Source organism: Eleutherodactylus coqui, chromosome 5, assembly GCF_035609145.1.
Source record: "Eleutherodactylus coqui strain aEleCoq1 chromosome 5, aEleCoq1.hap1, whole genome shotgun sequence".
Classification (NCBI taxonomy): domain Eukaryota; kingdom Metazoa; phylum Chordata; class Amphibia; order Anura; family Eleutherodactylidae; genus Eleutherodactylus; species Eleutherodactylus coqui.
The window spans coordinates 163812179-163833085 of record NC_089841.1 but is presented as its reverse complement, the minus strand read 5'-3'; the positions used below and the strand labels follow the sequence as shown (position 1 = coordinate 163833085).

Sequence of the window (20907 nt, the reverse complement as noted above, 5' to 3'; positions counted from 1 at the left end):
GATGTCCCCACGGATGCAAGGCTTTTTTGTGTCAAAAATGCCTCCCATCACTTCATGGAAAGCCACACCGGAGAATCGGCAAGTGTTTCCTATTATTTGCAATGGGTAACATTGCATCACACTTGCGTGCACCTCGCACGCCGTGTGTTTTTGTCAGTCCCCTTGAAAACAATGGGTGAGGCATTTCAAGGGACCACCCAAAGATAGGACATGCCACGATTTTTTCAGGGTTGTTTCTCACACACACATGAGCACCATAAAATGTACACAGCCATAAAATGTGACAGCCGCAGCGGAGGATCGCGGAGAATCTCCCATTGTTTTCAATCGGTAGACCTCGCATCACACTTGCGTGCACCTAGCACGTAGTGCAATGCTGCCGCCGGCCACATGAAGCACAACGGCAATGTGATGGTACACCCAAAGGATGTGCGTGATTTTTTCCAGCATCATGGTGTGTGTGGTGTAGGAAAAAAAATCGCTCATGTGTATAACCTTATTCAAAAGAATGCGGTTCATATTAGTGCGTCTCACAATGCGAGAATCTCTTCTGTGTGAAGCCCGCCGGGAAGGGAACACATTGTTGCAGTGGCTACTGAATATAAAGTGTGAGCATCAGGTTGGTATTTTATAGCAGTTAATTCTCTACACCACATGATATAATGATTCAACAGGAAAGTAGGACACCTACGTGAGACATGGAACTCATTCACACCTTAAAATTCTTCATTTTTATAGACGGAGTGGGGCTTGTCTTAAAAACAGTAATTTACGCACAATTACATCACGGATTATGGGTGAGGATAACAGATTATAATGAGCGGACAAGCTGAAAGTGGGAAATGCTTGAGAAACATCATTATTGATTATAACAATTATGTTTTGGTCATGTTACTGTCAGCTTAAACGGACAATAAACTGAATCGAAACAGTGGAGTATCTATAGGGGCCGCAAAAGTTGTAGTTACAACTGGGCCCCTAAGCTAGAGGGGGCAAAAGTCTCCCTGCCAGGACTGCCATTGCTCCCCCTCTGAAACACCAATGATCGCTAGATATACTGTGCTGCATCTGACAGAGTGCACAGCATGTATGTGACAGCCAGACTTGGGCTGTGCAATCTGTGAGAACTTCAATCCCCAGGTTCATGAGCCTTTAGCCCCATTTACATGGGACGATTATCGCTCAAAATTTGCTCAAACGATGTCTTTTGAGCGATAATTTTTGCGTGTAAATGCTACCATCATTTGCTTTTCGGCCGATCCATGATTTTATGTTGAGTTTAAAATCCATCATTCGCCGGAGAGCTGATAGCAGGGACCGCACACTGTGATTCTGCCCGAGAACGCTGATAATATTGTATTCAACTGCTGTCCCATTGCAGAAGAGTGAGGATGTATGCAGATAACAGATCACCTGCTGTTATCTGCATACAACAAAGGGAGCCTCATTTACATGCAAATGAAGCTAATAAGCTACTGGTGGGCATTAGTGCTCATTAACAGCTTATGCAAAATGATCACTTAAACTGTCATTCTCCCTATCTTTTGAACGAAGTTTGAGCGATTTTCTTTGCGTGTAAATGAGGCTCTTAACTTCGCCCCTGAATACAAATATTATCTTGCATTAAAGGAAGCCTGTTACCAAGATGGCATTACCATAACTCTCTGGAACCTGGAAAACAAGATAAAGTTCAGCTCCCCAAAGACCACTGTAAACAAGATCCAAGGTATGAAATGCTAGGCTTTATGAAATCACTCCAGTAAAGTCCATTACAGACTGAAGACGTGCTGCTAACACGTTTTAGACATGGCAGATATGCGGAACTTGCCACGATAGCTAGTGTACAGTGCAGGATTAAAGCCTTCGCTCCTGCATTCACCTGTCAGACAGCAGAGAACCCAAAGGAGAAAGGAGAAGCGTTTTAAACCGCTTCTCCTTTCCCAGCTACATAGCGCTCCATGAGCGCTATGTACTTAACAGTGAAAGTTGATGTATTATTTCCACTGTGCGACCTGGCGATCACGTAACCGTCGTGTCCCTCTGTTACAGCAGGGCTGCAGTGTACTACAGACTCTGATCAGCTATTTTAGTGACTGAAATCACAACAGGGGCTCCTATGGATGCTCCAGCCACAGTGGAAAAGTGTGAAATTAAAAAAAAAAAAAAAGGAGAGAGAGAGAGAGAGAGAGAGAGAGAGAGAGAGAGAGAGAGAGAGAGAGAGAGAGAGAATGACCCCCTGTTGACGCTAACCAAAACCTTTGCCAAATGCGACCTGTAATCCTAAACCATACATATTATATTTCAAGACGTCCAAAGCAAAATGCGGAACCCATTCCAATTCTTTATTTTAGGTTAACTATACTAATTTTAAAAATACAATTATAAATAAAGGGAAAAGACTTTTTTTTTTAAGCTTTTTATCCGTAATAAAACTTTTAAAAAAATAGGGGAAAAAGTCAGTAAAAAGAGATGTAAAAAATAGTCCTATATGTTAGGACCAAAAAAGCAGCAGAAATAATTTTGGTAGCTGACGGAAAAAAAAATAGGACAGTAAAACCACCATATGGGTAAAACCCCTAAATAGTGTCTGATCCTTTAGGACCAAAATAGCCTGGTCCTTAAGGGGTTAAGAAAGTTTAGGATTCTATTTCATATCTTGGATAGTTCATAAAGTTTTATTAAGTAAAAATAATACTCTAGTCTCCCAGCAGAGGGCGCTCCTCCCAGGACATCATCCTTCAGGATTTGGCCTGACACATTCTGCGCAGCTCAGTCACCTGTGCTCTCTCGCAGTGTCAGCAGGTGGCGCTGTCTTGCGTTCTGAGCTTTCAGGCGTCCGGTGACCAGGACGACGAGCGGGAAGTGCAGCGCGGATGTAGCAGAGCTGGAGCTGCCGGAACTGGAGATGGAGCGGAGAGACAGGTATGTGCCGGCTTACAGCAGTGTACCGGGGGCCCGGCTTACTGCAGTGTATTAGGCGGCTGCAGTGTTTTACTTTGTGGTTGTTTCCAACAGGCAGATTGCACATAAGGCTGGCACAGCCAAACTGCCACCCAGAGCCCCAGCTGTGGCCCCTGGAAACATGAGAGCAGGCAGGAGCCGCCGTCCGGGACCATACCGAGTGACCTACACCTGGAACCGTGGCGGGAGGCTGAAGGAGCTGCGCATAAGGTGAGCTGGCAGTGAGCGCCTGTTCGCACTGAGCGGCCGGAGTCGCTGCGGTGCTACAGTTAGCATAAACAAAGCCAAATGGTAAATCTGCACCTCAGCCGCAGGGGGCGCTCACATCCGGACCGCAGCTTCACAGCACCCCTTTACATCCCATTGAAAGTTACGCATTTTTTCATACTTTTTTTTTTTTTGAGGGTTAGAGGGGGAGGGGGAGGGGGGGGGGTGGATTTCCCGTTAGAGGGTTGTACGACAATTAACCTACCTATCCATAAGCCCATCCATAACCCATCCCTCTGTCAGCCCTTTACATGCCGCGGTCGCTTCTCCAGTGCCCGCTGTTTGAGCCAGTGCCAGTCTGTCGCCCATGCCAGACTTCTGATGCAGCGCTGTAAAAGAGACGCATGCATCTGAATAAAGCCATGATAAAACTGTGCGATGCGAGTAAAAAAGCAGAATAATGAAACCAATGCTTTTCAATGGTTTCCTTCTCATCTGCGATGTTTTCTCTGTTGAGATCTTGCAAGAGAAATAATTGCGGCGTGCGCTATCCTTCTGCGATGTGCGATTATTTTTTTAAATTTTTTTTATTTTTAATCTTCCATGTTTCTCTATGGAGCCTCCTTTTTATCGCAACGCACGAAACTTGCGATGTTCATGCGATGCGTTTTAAACATCAGACAGCCTTATTGACTTTTGCGATAAAAAAAATCACGCAACTTTATCGCGGGCGGCAGCGATGTGAGATTACTGTCAAGAAAAGGCATCGCTGACGCTCAAAAATCACAGGGACAAAGACACAAAATCGGGATCGCCCGTCGAACTAGCCTGAGGCGTGTTAACAGCTGTCGTTTAAAAAAAGGCATATGGGTGGTCGTTAAGGGGTTAAATGAGCACTAACTTTTTTTTTTTTTTTTTTTTTATGGTTCAAAAAGTATTTTATTAGCTGTGACAGACAATACAATAGGGTATCAATGCAGGGTTTGTCATTCAACAATCAAAACCTAACCACAAACTCTACTCCCTGATAATTCCGCCATCACCTATTGTCCCAGCCATTTTTATTTATTTATGAAAAATTGAAATCTAATATAACACAACGAACTGGGTTACAGTCCTCTGATGTAAATTGCTATAAATCCCTAGTCTGGGGGACTGGAAGGGTGTAGGTGTCTCCCGGGCCCTATAGCTAACCCGGGCGAACCCTGGGGGGAGGGGAAGGGAGCAATGTAGGGATTTGGGGAAGTGGGTTAGGGAGTTGGGAGAGGGGGAGAGAAGAAAAAGAGAGAGTAGCGAAAAGAGAAGAGAGGGAGAAGAGAGAATTTGATGGAGATGCCCGTCCGGTCTATGACCACCTATATATAGATTTGTCAAAAATGCAAGATTCATTGTTTATGCTTGAGGGTGTTCTGAAGTGTTAGAGAGCAGCAACGCCACCACCCAACCACGTGTCTAGTCTGGGTGAGGCCCGAAACTGCAGCCACACTGCCCAGGTGTTGTAAAATTTAGAGTACCTCAGTTCGTCTTTGGCACAGAGTTCCTCCATTTGCTTTAGATTATCCATAGCTTCCAGCCACATCAATCGTGATGGGGGGGTTGTCGATTTCCACCTCCTGGGAATGATCTGTCTCATAGCCAGTAGGAAAAAGCGCAGTAAGGAGCCCTTTGCTCGTGACACTGACCCTGGGAGCATGGATAAGAGTGCCACCTCAGGGGTGAGGTTAAGCGGCTCTTTGCAAACAACTGTGTATAGAGCTTCCACCTCGCGCCACAGTGGTTGGATTTGTGCGCATGACCACCATAGGTGAACAAAGGTCCCCCGTACGCTGAGACACCTCCAACAGAGATCCGGATACTGGGGGTATATTCTGGCCAATCCTGCCGGGGTTCTGTACCATCGGGTCAGAATCTTATAATTAAGTTCCTGAAGTCTGCTGGAGACGCTTAATTTATGGGTCATTACATAAGCCTTTTCCCAGGACTCCGCCTGAAAATCTATTCCTAGTTCTTTCTCCCAGGCCAGTTCTAGGGTCCTATTTCCCCCTGATGTGTCTTTCTCTAGAAGGGAGCTATATAGTGAGGAGATAGTCTGTGGGGTCACTGGTTTAGACATACATATCTTTTCAAAAGCAGTGATTGGTCTCCTCAGTTGTTGCTGGCAGCCCATAGACTTAACATAGTGGCATAGCTGTAGGTATTGGAACCATGCTCCGGCTGGGGGTCCTCTTCCCTCCAATATCTCCCGCAGGCTCTTTTGCCCTGTGTCCGTCAGAATGTCCTTTATCCTGGGGATTGGGTCTGTCATCCCGGCTGTCCGGGGTGTGCCCTTTAGGAAAGCCGGTAGTTCCGGGTTACCTACTAGTGGGGTGAGTGGACCCGGGGATGTAATCAGCCCAGACTTGATAGCTGGGCCAATCCAGGCACTGAGTAGGTTTTCAATGAAAGGCGAGAATCCCAGGTCTCTGTGTCTGTCCTTCCCCGGGATCCAAATGCACCCTCGCCCCCCGAAAAGCGCTGAGTCTTGCTCCGCCTCCACCCATCTTTTCTGGTCCCTACCGTGGAACAAGTCTAACACACATCTGGTCAAGGATGCCCTGTGATAAAGTGAGAAATTGGGGACTCCCATTCCTCCACTTGCTTTCGGGCCTGAAAGGGCCTTCCATCTACGCCTAGGCCTGTGGTTACCCCAGATAAATCTCATAACTAATCTCCGTATCCGGGCCAAAAATGCGCCTGTTAATTTTATAGGGACTGTCTGAAAGACATACAAAAATTTGGGGAGGCAGTTCATTTTGATTGTATTTATTCTTCCGAACCAGGACAGCGGCAGAGACCTCCACCTATCCAAGTCCCTTTCAAGGGCTGTAAGCAGCGGGGTGTAGTTTTTTTCAAGAAGCTTATCGGGTTCCGCTGTTATGACTGTCCCTAGGTATCTGATCCCTTCCTCTCTCCATGTGAAGGGAAATACTAGTTGTAAAGATTCTTTCTCTCCTCTGGGCAAGGTTACATTTAATATTTCGGATTTATTAAGGTTTACTTTGAAGTTAGAGACTCCACTAAATACCTCAAACTCCTTTAAGATACAGGGGAGGGCTATTCTGGGGTTGGTGACGTAAATCAGCAGGTCGTCTGCATACAGAGCAACCTTATGCTCTGTCTGGCCCACCCTGACCCCCTGTATACTACAATTGGCTCTCAGGGCGCTTGCTAATGTCTCCATCACCAGTATGTAAAGGAAGGGAGACAGGGGACAACCTTGCCTAGTGCCATTGTTAATACTTATTGGCTGAGAAAGCTGTCCGTTGACCCGTACCTTAGCTGTAGGGCCATGGTAGAGGGCTAGTACCTTACTCAAAAAGCGCGGGCCTATGCCCACCATCCGCAGGGCCGCCTCTAGAAACCTCCAGTCCACCCTATCAAAAGCCTTCTCGGCGTCCACGGACAGCAGGCACAGTGGGTCTCCCGAGCGATACGCCCCTGATACAATGGCCAATGTTCTAATTGTGTTGTCCCCCGCCTCCCTTCCGGGGACGAATCCCACCTGGTCCCTGTCTATCAGCGAGGGGACAAGAGGTCTAAGACGAGCCGCTAACATCCCAGAATAGATTTTGGTGTCTATATTTAGCAATGATATAGGCCTGTAGCTAACCACAGGCAGAGGGGTCCTTTCCTGGTTTAGGGATGACTGTTATAATGGCCTGCAGGGCCTGTGGTGGGAAAAAGCATTCATGCGATATGGCATTGAAGGCATCTAACATTATGGGGGCTAACGCTTCCCCGCAGATCTTAAAGAAACGTGGGGTAAAGCCATCGGGTCCAGGACTCTTTCCCACCTTGAGGGCCCGAATCCCATCGCTAAGTTCCTCAAGTGAGAAGTCCTCTTCTAGTGAGCGGCCATCGGTTTCAGGGATGATTTTGGGGCAGTTTTGTAGTAGATAGGTATCCTGATCCTTTGCTATTTCTTCTGGGCTTTCTGTGCGGTCTTTCTGTAGGTTGTATAGTTTATGATAGAAAGAATGAAAACTATCTAGGATTTCCGTATTTGTATGTACCTGTACCCCTTTTTGTGACTGGATAGAAAATACGTAAGTCTGTGGGGCTCTTGGATTAAGAGCCCTAGCTAGCCCTCTGCTACACTTGTTCCCGTATTCATAAAAACTGCCCTTTGCCTTATCTCTCTGACATAGCGAGGTTTGATCCAGCAAGAGCAGGATTTGGCTGCGGACGTCTGATATCTCTGCCGCCCCCTGGTCCGAAGGTGCCGCTTTGTTGGATGACTCCAGGAGACCCAGTCTAGCGAGCAGACCCTCAAGTGTAGTACTTCTTTGTTTTTTGAGGCGTGCCCCATGGGATATAAAAATACCCCGCAGCACGCATTTAAGAGCCTCCCACTTAACTGGGGCTGGAGTATCGTCCAGTTGATGATTGGCTTTAAACTGCTCTATCGCTACCTGGATCTCCTGTAGGCAGACCGCGTCGTTCAGTAAATTATCATTGAGCCTCCAGTTGTTGTTTGTGTTGCCCCTCCGACCCCCCTCCAGGGACCCCCAGACCGGAGCATGGTCCGACCACAAAAACGCCCCTATTGAGCATCCCGGGCCCCTATCTAAAAGTCTATGCGAGAGGAATAGGTAGTCTATGCGGTGGTAGCTATTATGTGCCGAGGAGTGGTAACTATAGTCCCTGACCTTGGGATGTAGCACACGCCACATGTCTACTAACCGAAGATTTGTCAGTTCCCTCACTAGTCTGCGTGTTGCTGTGTGTGATATAGCGGACTTACCCTCCGATGAGTCGAGGCCAGGATTCAGTCCCAGGTTAAAATCGCCTCCCAGGATTATAGAAGACCCGTCAGCGAAGGACGCCAGAGCCCCCAGCATCCGGATCCCAAAGCGAACCTGCGCCTGATTTGGGAAGTAAGCATTAGCGATTGTGAAAACCTCCGTACCCAGCTGTATTTTTATAAACAGAAAACGTCCTTCGGGGTCGATCTCTGAGGAGAGGAGTTTGTGCGGAAAATTTCTGTGGATGGCAATAGAAGTTCCTCCCACCTTTTTTTGCGGGTGTGGGCAGTGAAACCAGGTCGTGTAGTGGCGATGCTCCCCGCATGGAAGTGTGTTTCTTGTAATAGTACTATCATTATGCGTTGTTTGTGCAGATAGTCTAAAATTTGCCCCCTTTTGGCCGGTTTGTTTAGGCCCCTCACATTGAAGGTGCCGAATGTGAGGTTAGACATCATGTGAGTGTCGTATGGTGTCGTTCAGAGACCGGGCAGGCAAGAAGTGTAGGAAGGAAAGACAGCAGAGTGTAAAAGAGAAAGGGAAGTGGAAACTCAGGGGTAAGAAAGGGAGAAGAGGTAGTGAGCGGCCAAGACGGCCAGCGGTTGGTGAATCAGTAGAGCCAGCGATTCGCCAGAAGTTGCGTTCAAATGCGCAACTAGTCACCCAGTGGGGAGAGTGAGAGCACATCAAGGGTCAGGTGACACCCCCCGGCTACGACCACCCTCTAAAATTATCGAAACTCAAACTTAAGACCTCAAAAAGGTCTCTGTTACTGAACCCCGGACACCGACGTCCCGGTAAAATTATGCAAACTATAAACAATAGGCCCCCTCAGAACTGGGCCTCTTGGACGGAAAGGCCGAAACAGACGTTGCAGCCCTCAGCGGGACCCGTCCCCGCCCCCCCCCCCCTCCCCCGGCAAGTGGCCGGAGAAGGGGAGACGGCCGAGGACAGACCCCGCCACCCCACACGCAAAAGCGTCATGCAGGCACCCCAGCCTTCAGTATCCCCTGCACGGAGGGCACTCATATAAACTTTCATGGAGTAGGAGTCTCTGTTCATGTGGTGTGGCCCCCTCCTCGACGGTCCTCTCTTTGTCTTCTAGGGCGGGCTGTTTGCCACTGCTCCCGTGTGGTCTGCGTAAGCAAGCTAGGAGGCAGGGGCCACTCAGGGAGCGCGATCATTGGCAATTCGAAAGTTCCTAAGAATTTGGGCAGGTCGCCAAGAGAACGGAAAATCGCAGATCTGCCATCCTTTTTTGCTGACAGCGAGAATGGGAATCCCCAGCGATACTGGATCCCGTGATCTTTAAGTGCCGTCAGAAGAGGTCGCAAAGCCCTTCTCAGTTGTAGTGTGTGACGGGCTAAGTCCTGTAGTATAATTATGGGTTTGCCCTCGCATACTAGGAGGTCTGGCTGGTCTCTCGCTTTACGAAGTATAGTGTCCTTGTCCCGATAGAAATGGACCCTGCATATGACGTCTCTCGGACGATTTACATCAGTCGCTCTTGGGCCTAGCGCTCTATGGATCCTATCGAGTTCAATCGGGCGTTCAGGTGGTCTGTCCAAAATACGCATAAAGAGGGCTTGTGCCCACGGTTCTAGTCGGTTTCCTTCTATTTCCTCAGGAATACCTCTGATGCGCAGGTTATTCCTCCTGTTCCTATTCTCTAAATCGTCAAGGTGCATGGTAAGATTAGCGATCTGATCCGCCTGGGCCTGAATCGCCTGCTTATGTGATTCCAAAATGGCCACCGTCTCCTCCTGCACCTCCTCCACCTGGTGCAGCCTATGGCCAATTTGGTGTACCTCTGTATGGATTGACTCTAGAGCCTGCTTATTGGATGCTTCGAATTTAGAAAAGAGGGCGCTCAGTTCATCTCTTGTGGGGATCGCCATTATGTGGGCTTTCCAGCTATCCTCCCCTGCCTCATGTGGTGACAATGCCGGCAGCACCCTCCTTGCCTTCTTAGGGGTCGCTGTGGGGGAGTGTGTCTCGCTCCAGGGGGGACTACTACTCCTCTCAGGTGTCTGTCTCATATGTTCAGGAGGGAGGGGGTGTGAGGGGTGCTGGTGTGCAGCGCAGCTGCTGCCTGTGGTACTCACAGGTGCCCTTCCATGGGCGCTGGAGAGGCTCATGGGGCTGCTCCTCTTGCTTTCCCCGTAGGCTGTGGGCTCAGGAGGGAGGGGGTGTGAGGGGTGCTGGTGTGCAGCGCAGCTGCTGCCTGTGGTACTCACAGGTGCCCTTCCATGGGCGCTGGAGAGGCTCATGGGGCTGCTCCTCCTGCTTTCCCCGTGGGCTGTGGGACTCTGTGATGGAGATCCTCTGTCAGCTGTGGTGCCGCTGGCTGCTTCAGCGGGGCTCCCCGCTCCCGGGTGAGCCGCCGGAGTCTCCTGCACGTGGCGCTCCGGCGCCATCTTTGATTTGCCGGCAGCTGAACGCGGAGTGCAGAGGTAGCGTTCCATCGCCCCTCCGCTGCTGTCCTCCGCCGGCGCCTCTGTTCTTTCGGTCCTGCGCCTTCCCATGACCGCTGCTGGAGTTCCTGAGGTGGGTTTCGTCGGTGTCTGGGGTCTGATTACGGGTGGGTGCCGCGGGAGCTCTCAAGGCGGCTTCCTTATCCCTCCATGCGCTGGCCACCAGCACTAACTTTTTTAAACCACTTGTGTTTAAAGGGGTTGTCCAGCACTAAACTGTCCATGACTTCTGCGGAGTTTACCCGGAACGATCTTTCAGAAAATCGGTCAAACAAGTGAAACTGGTCAATAATCGTTAAGTTTAAACACGAGCCAACGACGAATGAGAATCGCGCGCTTCAAGTTTATCGTTCAGTTTCAGCCGGCATGGAAAAAAAATGGCATCGGCTGGGACGCTTCTTGCGCTGTTTAAACACTGATCTTTCAGAGTTAGGCCGGCTTCACACGACCGGGTGGGGTCCCGCAGCGGATTCTGGGTGTGACTACGAGGGCGACCCTGCGTACCTGTGATTTCAGTATTAGGGATGACTGCGGACGCTCGCCGGCGTTCATGTGCAGTATACATTTAGTGTTCAGTACTTGTATTTCCCACACCGTCTGTAAGCGATGGCCTAGGTACCCGCAGCACATGCTCAGTGTGGATCATTGACATCAAGGGAGGCTGTTCGCAGCAAAATAGAGCATGCTGCAATTCTTTTTTTCCTCCGCTCGCGGTATACGCTATTCGTATCCGCGAGTGTGAGCTAATGATGGTGTCTGTCTGCTACAGACTCCCAGCCTTTTAGTACTGCTGCATGCTGGCCTCATCTTATTAGCTAAACCAACCTCTTCATGATATCCGCAGCAGATCGACAAGATATACCCAGCAGGAGTACCCGCACCCCATGGTGCCAGCTTAGGTGCAGAGAGGCTGCAGATTTCACCCATCCAAAAACATTTGTAGGCCAGCTCAGCTTACACTGGATTGTTCCCACAACGTGTGAATGACATTTCTTGACCAACCTGCCACATTGATGCTACATAGAATGTGCCGTTAAGATGGGATCTCAGAATTGAATACAAGTCATTTTTACTAATATGCCACTTGGGAAAGCAGCAGTTTACTTATTTATTATTAGTGTCTAACCAGATATTTATCTACAGGCATCTGGCCCGAAAGTTTCTACACCTATGGATGAGCAAAACTTTTGGAAGGGTCCTCCCGTCCGCTGCCAGGTATATATGATCTAGTCTAAGGATTTCAAGGTATAGCAATAAAGGTTTGTTCTTCTGAATGCTACACAGTTGTTAAATGGGAATACCCCTTTAAGTCCTCTAACTAATGTTTTTTTTTTAAATTGATGTCCACTTCTTCTATAGACACCATTATTCCTTTCGACTACTGCGTTCCTGCTTTTCTCAGTGGAAGGCGGAGTGGTGGACTTTGTATAAGGAGTGGAGGCTCAGTGTCCGAGCCGAATGCCATTACAGGTAAGTGGAAGGCAATTTTTTTTTCTGCACAGTGGTAAAGGGAATCGGTCACCTACTTTTAGTCCTACCAGCTAAGCTTATGGGCTGACAGTAGGTGACCCGCTGAGTCCGGGATGTAAGTGTTATACTTGCCTTCCCCGTCATTCTTCCAGTGTCCATTCTGAAAGTTGACGCTCAGTGCATTGCTAAGTAGTCCGCCCAGTTATAAAATTGGAAGAGGCGGACTACTTAGTGCACTGATCAGTGCGTTGAGCGGCAGCTTTCAGCGCTGACATTGAGGGTACAACAGGGGAGGTGAGTAGAACACTTACATCCCCAGACTCGGGTCACCTACATTCTGCCCATAATACGATTCTTTTAAAATGGATCGAAATCTGTTAAACCAATAAAGTGGTGGTACTTACCTGCTGTCACCCTCCGGCGCTGCAGCTCCACATGCTTACTGTCTTTGTTTAGGAACAGCTACCACCTGATGGCTGCAGTGAATTGGAGCCACAGTGTTCATGCGCCACTTTCCTGGTATCGCCTCTCAGATGCTGGTAGCCATGATGACTGGATACTACACCAGATTATTACAGAAGTCATCATCTGCTCCTGCTCTATGGTTGCTTAAAGTGGCTGAGATAAAGAGAATGGAGGAGCTCACTGCGTCACTGCAAGATACCCAAGACGCTTTCAGATCTTCCTGGACTCCATGGATTATGTTTCAGGATTCTGTAACATACGGGTGTATTTTGGATGTAGCATGTTAACTAGAGATGAGCGAGCGTACTCGCTAAGGCAAACTACTCGAGCGAGTAGTGTCTTATTCGAGTACCTGCCCGCTCGTCTCAAAAGATTCGGGTGCCGGCGGGGAAGAGCTGTGAGTTGCGGGAGTGAGCAGGCGGGAGCGGGGGGAAAGAGAGTGAGAGAAAGATCTCTCTTCTCCCCCCCCCCACCCGCTGGCACCCGAATCGTTTGAGACGAGCGGGCAGGTACTCGCATAAGGCACTACTCGCTCGAGTAGTTTGCCTTAGCGAGTACGCTCGCTCATCTCTAATGTTAACGCATTTCTTCACACCCTTCCATATTTTTTTTTTTTTATCTCTCCAATCTTTTTTCTTTTTCTCTTCTCCTCTTAAGGCCCATTTGGAAACAACAATTATCGCTCAAAAGCCATCTTTCGAGCGATAATCATGTCTAAGGCCACATGCAGACGGCTGGGTCGGATCCCACTGCGAGAATTCTCGCAGCGAGATGCGAGCTGTGCCCCTGCAGTGACCACTGCAGCTCACCTGCTCCCTGTGTCTCCCTGCTCTGCTGTGTGCCAGCTGCCGCCCAGCCGGCGCGTCACTAGTGATTAGAGATGAGCGAGCACCAAAATGCTCGGGTGCTCGTTACTCGAGTCGAACTTTCAGTGATGCTCGAGAGTTCGTTTCGAGTAACGAACCCCATTGATGTCAATGGGCGACTCGAGCATTTTTGTATATCGCCGATGCTCGCTAAGGTTTTCATTTGTGAAAACCTGGGAAATTCAAGAAAGTGATGGGAACGACACAGAAACGGATAGGGCAGGCGAGGGGCTACATGTTGGGCTGCATCTCAAGTTCCCAGGTCCGACTATTAAACCACAATAGTGGCAAGAGTGAGACCCCCACCACCACCACCACCACCACCACTGTCAGCATAAAGATCGTTCTCCTCTGCCACAGCTGTAACAGCTGTGGCAGAGAAGAACGATGTTAGCCCATTGAATTCAATGGAGCCGGCAATACAGCTGGCTCTATTGAAAGCAATGGGCTGCCAGCGATCGCGGGATGAATTGTCGGGAAGGGGTTAAATATATAAGCCCTTCCCTGCAATTCATCCAGAAATGTGTAAAAATAAAAAATATATATACACTCACCTGGTCCTGGCAGACGGAGTTCAGCGCGGCCAGCGGCAGTCCTACTGAACTGCTCTGAACAGCTGTGAGTAGTAGTCAGCATCCGGGGATTTAAAATCCCCGCCTGCTGAATGAGCTGCCTCTAATTGGTCACAGCCTGACCAATCAGAGGCAGATTCCACTCACACACCCATTCATAAATTTATGAATGGGTGAGTGACTGCCTCTCATCTGATTGGTCCCGCTGAGCCAATCAGAGGCAGCAGTCACACACACATAAATTCATGAATGGGTGTGTGAGTGGAATCTGCCTCTGATTGGTCAGGCTGTGACCAATTAGAGGCAGCTCATTCAGCAGGCGGGGATTGGCTGCTGAATACTACTCACAGCTGTTCAGAGCAGTTCAGGAGGACTGCCGCTGGCCGCGCTGAACTCTGTCTGCCGGGACCAGGTGAATATATATATATATATTTTTTTTACACATTTCTGGATGAATTGCAGGGAAGGGCTTATATATTTAACCCTTTCCCGACAATTCATCCCGTGATTGCCGGCAGCCCATTGCTTTTAATGGAGCCGGCTGTATTGCCGGCTCCATTGAATTCAATGGGCTAACATCGTTCTGCCGGGACCAGGTGAGTGTATGTATGTATATATATATATATATATATATATATATATATATATATTTTTTTTATATATATATTTATATTTTTATTTATATATATATATATATATATATATATATATATATATATATATATATATATATATATATATATATATATTTTTTTTTTTTTTTATTTATTTTTTACACATTTCTGGATGAATTGCAGGGAAGGGCTTATATATTGAAGCCCTTCCCGACAATTCATCCCGCGCTCGCCGGCAGGCCATTGCTTTCAATGGAGCTGGCTGTATTGCCGGCTCCATTGAATTCAATGGTCAGTGCTCGTTTAATCGAGACGAGTACCGCGTGGTGCTCGTCTCGAGTAACGAGCATCTCGAGCACCCTAATACTCGAACGAGCATCAAGCTCGGACGAGTATGCTCGCTCATCTCTACTAGTGATGTTTTTGTGTGGGCCTCTGCGAGGCTCGCACAGAATTAGGACATTCCGCGATTTGTTTACTGTGCGAGATTTCATGTGCCAAATCGCGTCTGTCTGCGTGCAGCAGGCACAGGTGGAAATTCTGCTGCGGAATTTCCGCCCATGTGCATTCAGCCTAATTGTGCCCATCTTTCAATTTTCTGCTGAACTATGGTTTTCAGTTCTGCTTGAAAACCATCGTTCAGCAAAACAGCTGATAAGACGGACCGCATGCTGTGCTCTGCCTGGGGAGCGCTGACAACAGCTGATTACATTGTCTCAGCTGTTCTCAGCTGTCAGCCTCGCTGTCAAATCAAAGCAAAAGTAATTCGGAAACAGCTGGTGATCTGTTCCCTGAATACAGCGCCCAGCGGCTCACACGCTGCTACTTGGTACTAATAGGCATTAGTACCAAGTAGTCATTTTTAGAAAATGATCGCTCAAAAGCCATCTTTTGAGCGATCATCTTTGTAGTGTAAATGCACCCTAAGTTTTCCTACCTTTTCCATCACTTTATTCAAATTTATTTCCCATTTAAGATATATGGTAAATAGATGAACAATCGTGGTAGCCCTGAGGGCATTCAGAAGGCCCGAGACTGCCATGACACCTGGATGGCATCCCAGCGATCTTAGCAGGACATTTAAATCCGGATCCATTGGGAGATGCTGCTGTCAGAACAGAGTTACTAGAGTTATCTTCGATCGTGGCGGATGTCGGCTTTCAAAGACAGCCTATAGCCGCTGTGTATGGAGCGGACTTGCCTCCCAAGCCCACGCCATATACAGCATATGTGCTTTTAAGACGTATATAGCTGTATGTATGAGGGGAAGCGGTTAATGGTAATAATTGGTGCTTGAAAATGATGATTCTTCAGTGTCCTAGGGAATCTTGATTTACAGGTGAGTTTGTTTATATATCTATATTACCCACACAGATCTGTGTACCTGTCCTGTCCCTTTTATTGGCACACATAAACAATTGCTACCTTTCTGTGCAGCCTTGGCTCCAGCTGATCTCAGTAAGTCCAGCTTCTGAAACCACCAGTGATCGGCTGCTCTGTCTGAGGGAAGCTTTGGACTTGCACATTTCCCATACAAAGCCCACTCTCATATAACAGAGAATTGCTGGTTTTATGTATTTCTGTATTATTGAAAAGTCATCTTTGTTATTATTGTTCTTATTATGTTTATTGTTTAACCTCATGAAAACATTGTTGAAGCTATCTGAAGCTGTCATCATTTGTCAACCCCCTAGGTATACTCTCTACACAATGTGCTTTAAGGCATGGAGGAGCTTTGTGACCATACAGAAGCAAGATAAACAGAAGCATCTTATCGCAGAACAGTTTGGTGAGTATTTCACAAATGCTTTCCTCGCAGATCAGCGGTGAGTGGAATAAAGATGACTGCTAAGTTCCAGAAACAGTGCCATTCTCATCCTTCCAAGTCAGTGGAAATGAGCAGCAATACCAGGAACAGACATTGGACAAGAGTGGTGCTGTTTCTCGAGAAGCATAGCACACCCTTTTCCCAAACCCTCAATAAATCCTTTATTTTTTTAAAATTTTGAAAAGAGACCTCAATTCTGTGAAGCCACCGCTATGCTCTTTCTAAAGAGTCCAATTTCAATTTTATTTATAGTGCGAGCAGACAAAGAGTTTAGCAATCTAACCTGGTGGATCACCTTCCTGAACTTAACAAATCATGACAAAGTGTAATGAATAATCATGTGACTTATTGCCCATGCCATCCAAGTAAAGGAAGGTCCACCCAATGACCAACCATGGTCCTCAGGAAATGCTGCATCTACTAGCTTCAAGAACAGCTCAGTGAGTTTAAATCTTAACCCTAAAATAACAAGTGTAACATGGGTCCTCTTAATACTTTCACAAGAGCCTCTAAAGTAGAAGTAGAAGGAAAAGCGAGATATCGTTGGAGCCAGCAGGATGGCAGCTGCAGATCTATTTATCCGGCCATACTGACCTGAGGACATGATTTGTGCTCTTCAACTTTTGCTTTTTATATTCTGTCTACAGCTCAGAAACGTACCATGTGCCTTGCATTTCATCACTGGGTGATATATATCCACATTCACAGGACAAAACATCAAATGCTGTCTGAAGCCCTGGAGTTCAGAGAATACAGGATTATGTGGTAAGAGAATATTAAATAAGTATTTTATGGTTTTTTTTAACCCATTCCATACTGCATTTGTAACATACTGATATGTAAACTTTTTCAGTAATTCTTGGCGCATTTGGCTGGAGCGGATACAACTGAGACTAAGACTTCATCAGATGGAAACACTAGCTTTAAATCACTGGGCTTTGAGTCTGCAGATGAGGGTATGTATGGCAGAGCCATGTACTAAGAGGAGGTGTACATGTCAACATTTTACTTCTCAGTTTCAAAACTATTCATCCTGTTTAAAAGTGAGAAAAGTGCACTTTACAATCAGTGGTTCAGATTTTCATGCATCTGAATAGTTAAATTCTTCTGCATTCTCTTAAGTAAACTTTTTACTCTACCCATAGAAAATCTAGTCTGCTTTGTATGTATGTGTTGTAAAGTAAAATGTAGTTGCAGGGCTTCTCATAGCATTTTTACGTATTTCCTGCCTTGTCTTAAAACTCTGGGTTATGTTACTTTTTTCCTCAACCTCCATTGGCAATCATGGCTATGCTGTGTCTCTTGAAGGCTTGGCTTCAGTGGAAAGAGTCGCATCATCTTACTGAGGAAGTGAAAGTGAAAGAGGAGAAGGCAATTAGACATCACCGGTGCTGTAAGCTACAGGCAGCTGTACGAGCTTGGCTGCTTTATTTGCATTATCGTCAGCAGAAGAAGCAGCAGCACGGTAAGAATAGCCATGTTGTCATCTGTTTAGTGACTTCATTCTGCTGAAGATGTTTTGCGGTAAATGTTTCACCGAGTTCAACGGTAGGCTAGGCGGCAACTTTGGATGTCTGCTAACTGATAGCTGTGAATCACTTAGACTCTGAACACTGTGTTTGACACATATGTCAAATGTATCCATAGAGTTCTATTCACCCAATGGAGTCAAAAAGTAGGGTGGTTTCACATCTGTGCCCGGGGCTCCGCTTTTCTGCTCTGTTCATGGAGCAGGAAAGGAGAATCCCTATGGCCGAAAGGCTCCATCTGAGGACAGCACCGAACAGACCCCGTTAACGATAATGGGGTCAGTTCGTTTTCCACTCAGCTTCCTAGCTTTGAGACAGAAAAAAAAGCTCTGCATGCAGCACTTTTTCTTCTGTTATTTTGAGATCTGCGTCAGAACCTCCGACTGGAGGCTCCAATGCAGATGGGAAACTAATCTCTGTCGGTTGGCATGCATTGATAAACCTTTATTCAATTGCATAGCAAAACTAGCAGACTTCATCTCTCAGTATAAAGGCCTATGCGAAAAAGTATGCAATGCTGTATATGCTATTTTACAGTTGGAGTCAATGGGCGATTTATATCGCTGTATGCTTATACAGTGACATACGTCAGAGTCTTCTGTTGGTATATGTCAGTTAAATTTTCACAATGTGTACCTCCAACTAAAGGCTCATAAGCTATGTACGCAGAATCTTAGTTGTCACATAATAGATTTTATGTCTCTCCACCCCACCCCCCCCCCACCCCACACACACACACAGTTTTTTGGGGAGAGAGAGAAACTCTTTATTGAAACCGTGTGAATCAGGTAAGGCGCTAGTCATAGCAGTATTAGGATACAGAATAACATTCTCTGAATAATATATGCAATGTAGTCCCACACACCATTACAAGCAAATATTCCACCAGCTATAGATACAAATAACAGCACCTCACTTATCTGCTCAAGTTAGGTATTCAATAGTAAACCTAAGCCCCTTGGTGAGAGCAACGCTAGTTATGAATCACACCAACTCCCGCACACCTTTCTACATTTTTCAGGATAATTTCTGTTTTTGTAACCCACCTTTTCATACATTTCTTTCCCTTTTGCAGCGCTGGCCTTGTGCTTCTATCATGAACATGTCGCCCAGAGATATTTCACATTGTGGACTAGTAAAATGGAGGAAGTTCGGAGGATGCAAGCAAAACAGGAACACTGTGACTCTTCAGCACGTCGCTTTATTCTTCAAAGAGTATTTAACCACTGGAAACACTGTATCCTTTCTGTTTTCTTCCCATCAGTCAGAGTTTGGGTAAGACTAAAAGCCGAGACTCTCCGTACAGAATATATGGCAGATTTATCCAGCAAGGAAAGGTCTGCCATATTTTAAAGAATGGAAAAAAAATCTCCTAATTGTATTCATTTTTTATAACTAGGCTAGCTGACTCCTGGGAGCTGTTGCTTATTATTCTTATTAGTGTATTCTTTACCTTCTTATATCCAGCATATATTTATTAACTTTTACTTTGGTTTCCATCAAAAGTTCCCTTAACCTGGTTACAGACATGCAGATTAGCTCAGAAGAGGCCATATTACAGGAAATGGCGCAGGACCATTACGGACTCCAGCTCATGGTAGTATTCTCTTGTCACATCTTTGTGCCTAGTAATTCATAAGTCAAATTTCAGTCTAATACCTTGGGATGTTTGTCTTTATAGAAGTCCGGGTGTTACGCCTTTAAAAAGAATGTCTGTCTTGAACAGTCTACACAGCAAAGAAAGCTGCAGGCCGATCATCAATACAACTATTCAGTAAGCAAATTAAATCACTTAATGACTTGCACTGTAGTAACTGTTTACGTGTTTTCAGTGGTCAGGGCTTAGTAGTACCATCAGATTTACTATATTTATGACATAGACTGGCGTAGATTATGTCTGGGATCTATGGCAGCCTGTAGCTGGGGTAGATCTCAGATTTGGCGCATGGATGGCCTAAATGTGTTTAGAAGCTTTCGCCTCTTTATGGCAAAATTAGTACTTTGCAAAATAAAATTGCTTTTATTAGAAGGGACTTTATAGAACCTTGCTGGATACCACACTGTTCACCTTATGACTTTCTGCTGCTCATGAAAACAGTAGATGCGACTTTCTCCCGTCTATACAAATGAAGATGCTAGCGGTCACATGAATTAACCATGTTACCCAGCGCTTGAGATGATGACCAAGATTTTCAGTCTTGTTGCTTTTTGCCAGTAGCACTGCCACCCCAGCTCACCACCATGATGCACTGTATGAAAGATTAGTTCTGCATCTAGCAGTCCCTGTTCTCTGACCCACACGCTGCCCACCCAGATCTGGAGAATCAGTGCTGTCATGCTTCTTGTGAGTGTTGAACAGCTCCGCTTTTTTAGTACTGCAAGTTGAGGGAAAAGGAAAGAGGGTCGGTAGGTTGTTTGAATGGGTTTAGGTTATATGTGTGATTATTGGAGGGGCTAGTTAAGTGGGCTTGGCTCCGGTGTGTGTGATGAAAGGGATAGGTGCTTGGTTTATGTGAATAAGGAGGTGGGGAGGGATCTCAGCTTATAATTATACTGCATGGGGAGGGGGATACCACTAGATGTGATTATACTGAAATGAGCACCATTATAGTCGTTATATTCTTGTACATAGGGGGCAGCATTATAATAGTTATATTCTTGTGAATATGAGCATTATTATAGTTATTTTATATTGTAGTATGTAGGGACAATATCATAATCTGGTCTAGCTATTATAAGTAAGTGGAAAAGGAGGAAGCGAAAAGAAGAGCAATTAATCATATTTATTGTGATAATAATAATCCCTGAACTGTTCCCCCTTTTCCCCTTCAGAAGTGGACAGAGCCTGGGGAAAGGGGAGAACATCCAGGGAAGCAGTTAAGTGATTAAATCACATGACCGCCACTATCTTCATTTATATAAATAGGAGAGTACTGCTTCCAGTGTTTCACAGACTGCTTGAGGCCTTAAGATGAGCTGTGAGATAGGGATCTATAGAGTCCCATCTAATGATAGGCAACTATTTTTTTTCTGTTTTTGTATTTTTCTTTGCAGAATTCAAATTTTGTCTCAAAATGGCCAACCCCTTAAAGGGGTTGTCCCGCGAAAGCAAGTGGGTCTATACACTTCTGTATGGCCAT

General features: G+C 46.4%; 1 protein-coding gene across 2 annotated transcripts in view; it reads left to right on the top strand.

The window, feature by feature from the left end:
- Nucleotides 1–2840: 2840 nt before the first annotated feature.
- Nucleotides 2841–20907, top strand: part of SFI1 (SFI1 centrin binding protein) — a 43642-nt gene continuing 25575 nt past the window's right edge. The window contains exons 1-11 of one of the 2 annotated variants that reach the window (XM_066603604.1): nucleotides 2841–2922; nucleotides 3016–3171; nucleotides 11567–11638; nucleotides 11783–11893; nucleotides 16105–16199; nucleotides 16886–17003; nucleotides 17092–17194; nucleotides 17547–17703; nucleotides 18843–19004; nucleotides 19294–19364; nucleotides 19449–19541. In XM_066603604.1, coding sequence (XP_066459701.1) covers nucleotides 2906–2922; nucleotides 3016–3171; nucleotides 11567–11638; nucleotides 11783–11893; nucleotides 16105–16199; nucleotides 16886–17003; nucleotides 17092–17194; nucleotides 17547–17703; nucleotides 18843–19004; nucleotides 19294–19364; nucleotides 19449–19541 — 1155 coding nt within the window. In that variant the 5' untranslated portion in view covers nucleotides 2841–2905. The remainder of the gene's footprint in view (nucleotides 2923–3015; nucleotides 3172–11566; nucleotides 11639–11782; nucleotides 11894–16104; nucleotides 16200–16885; nucleotides 17004–17091; nucleotides 17195–17546; nucleotides 17704–18842; nucleotides 19005–19293; nucleotides 19365–19448; nucleotides 19542–20907) is intronic. The other variant, XM_066603605.1, reaches the window with a different exon arrangement.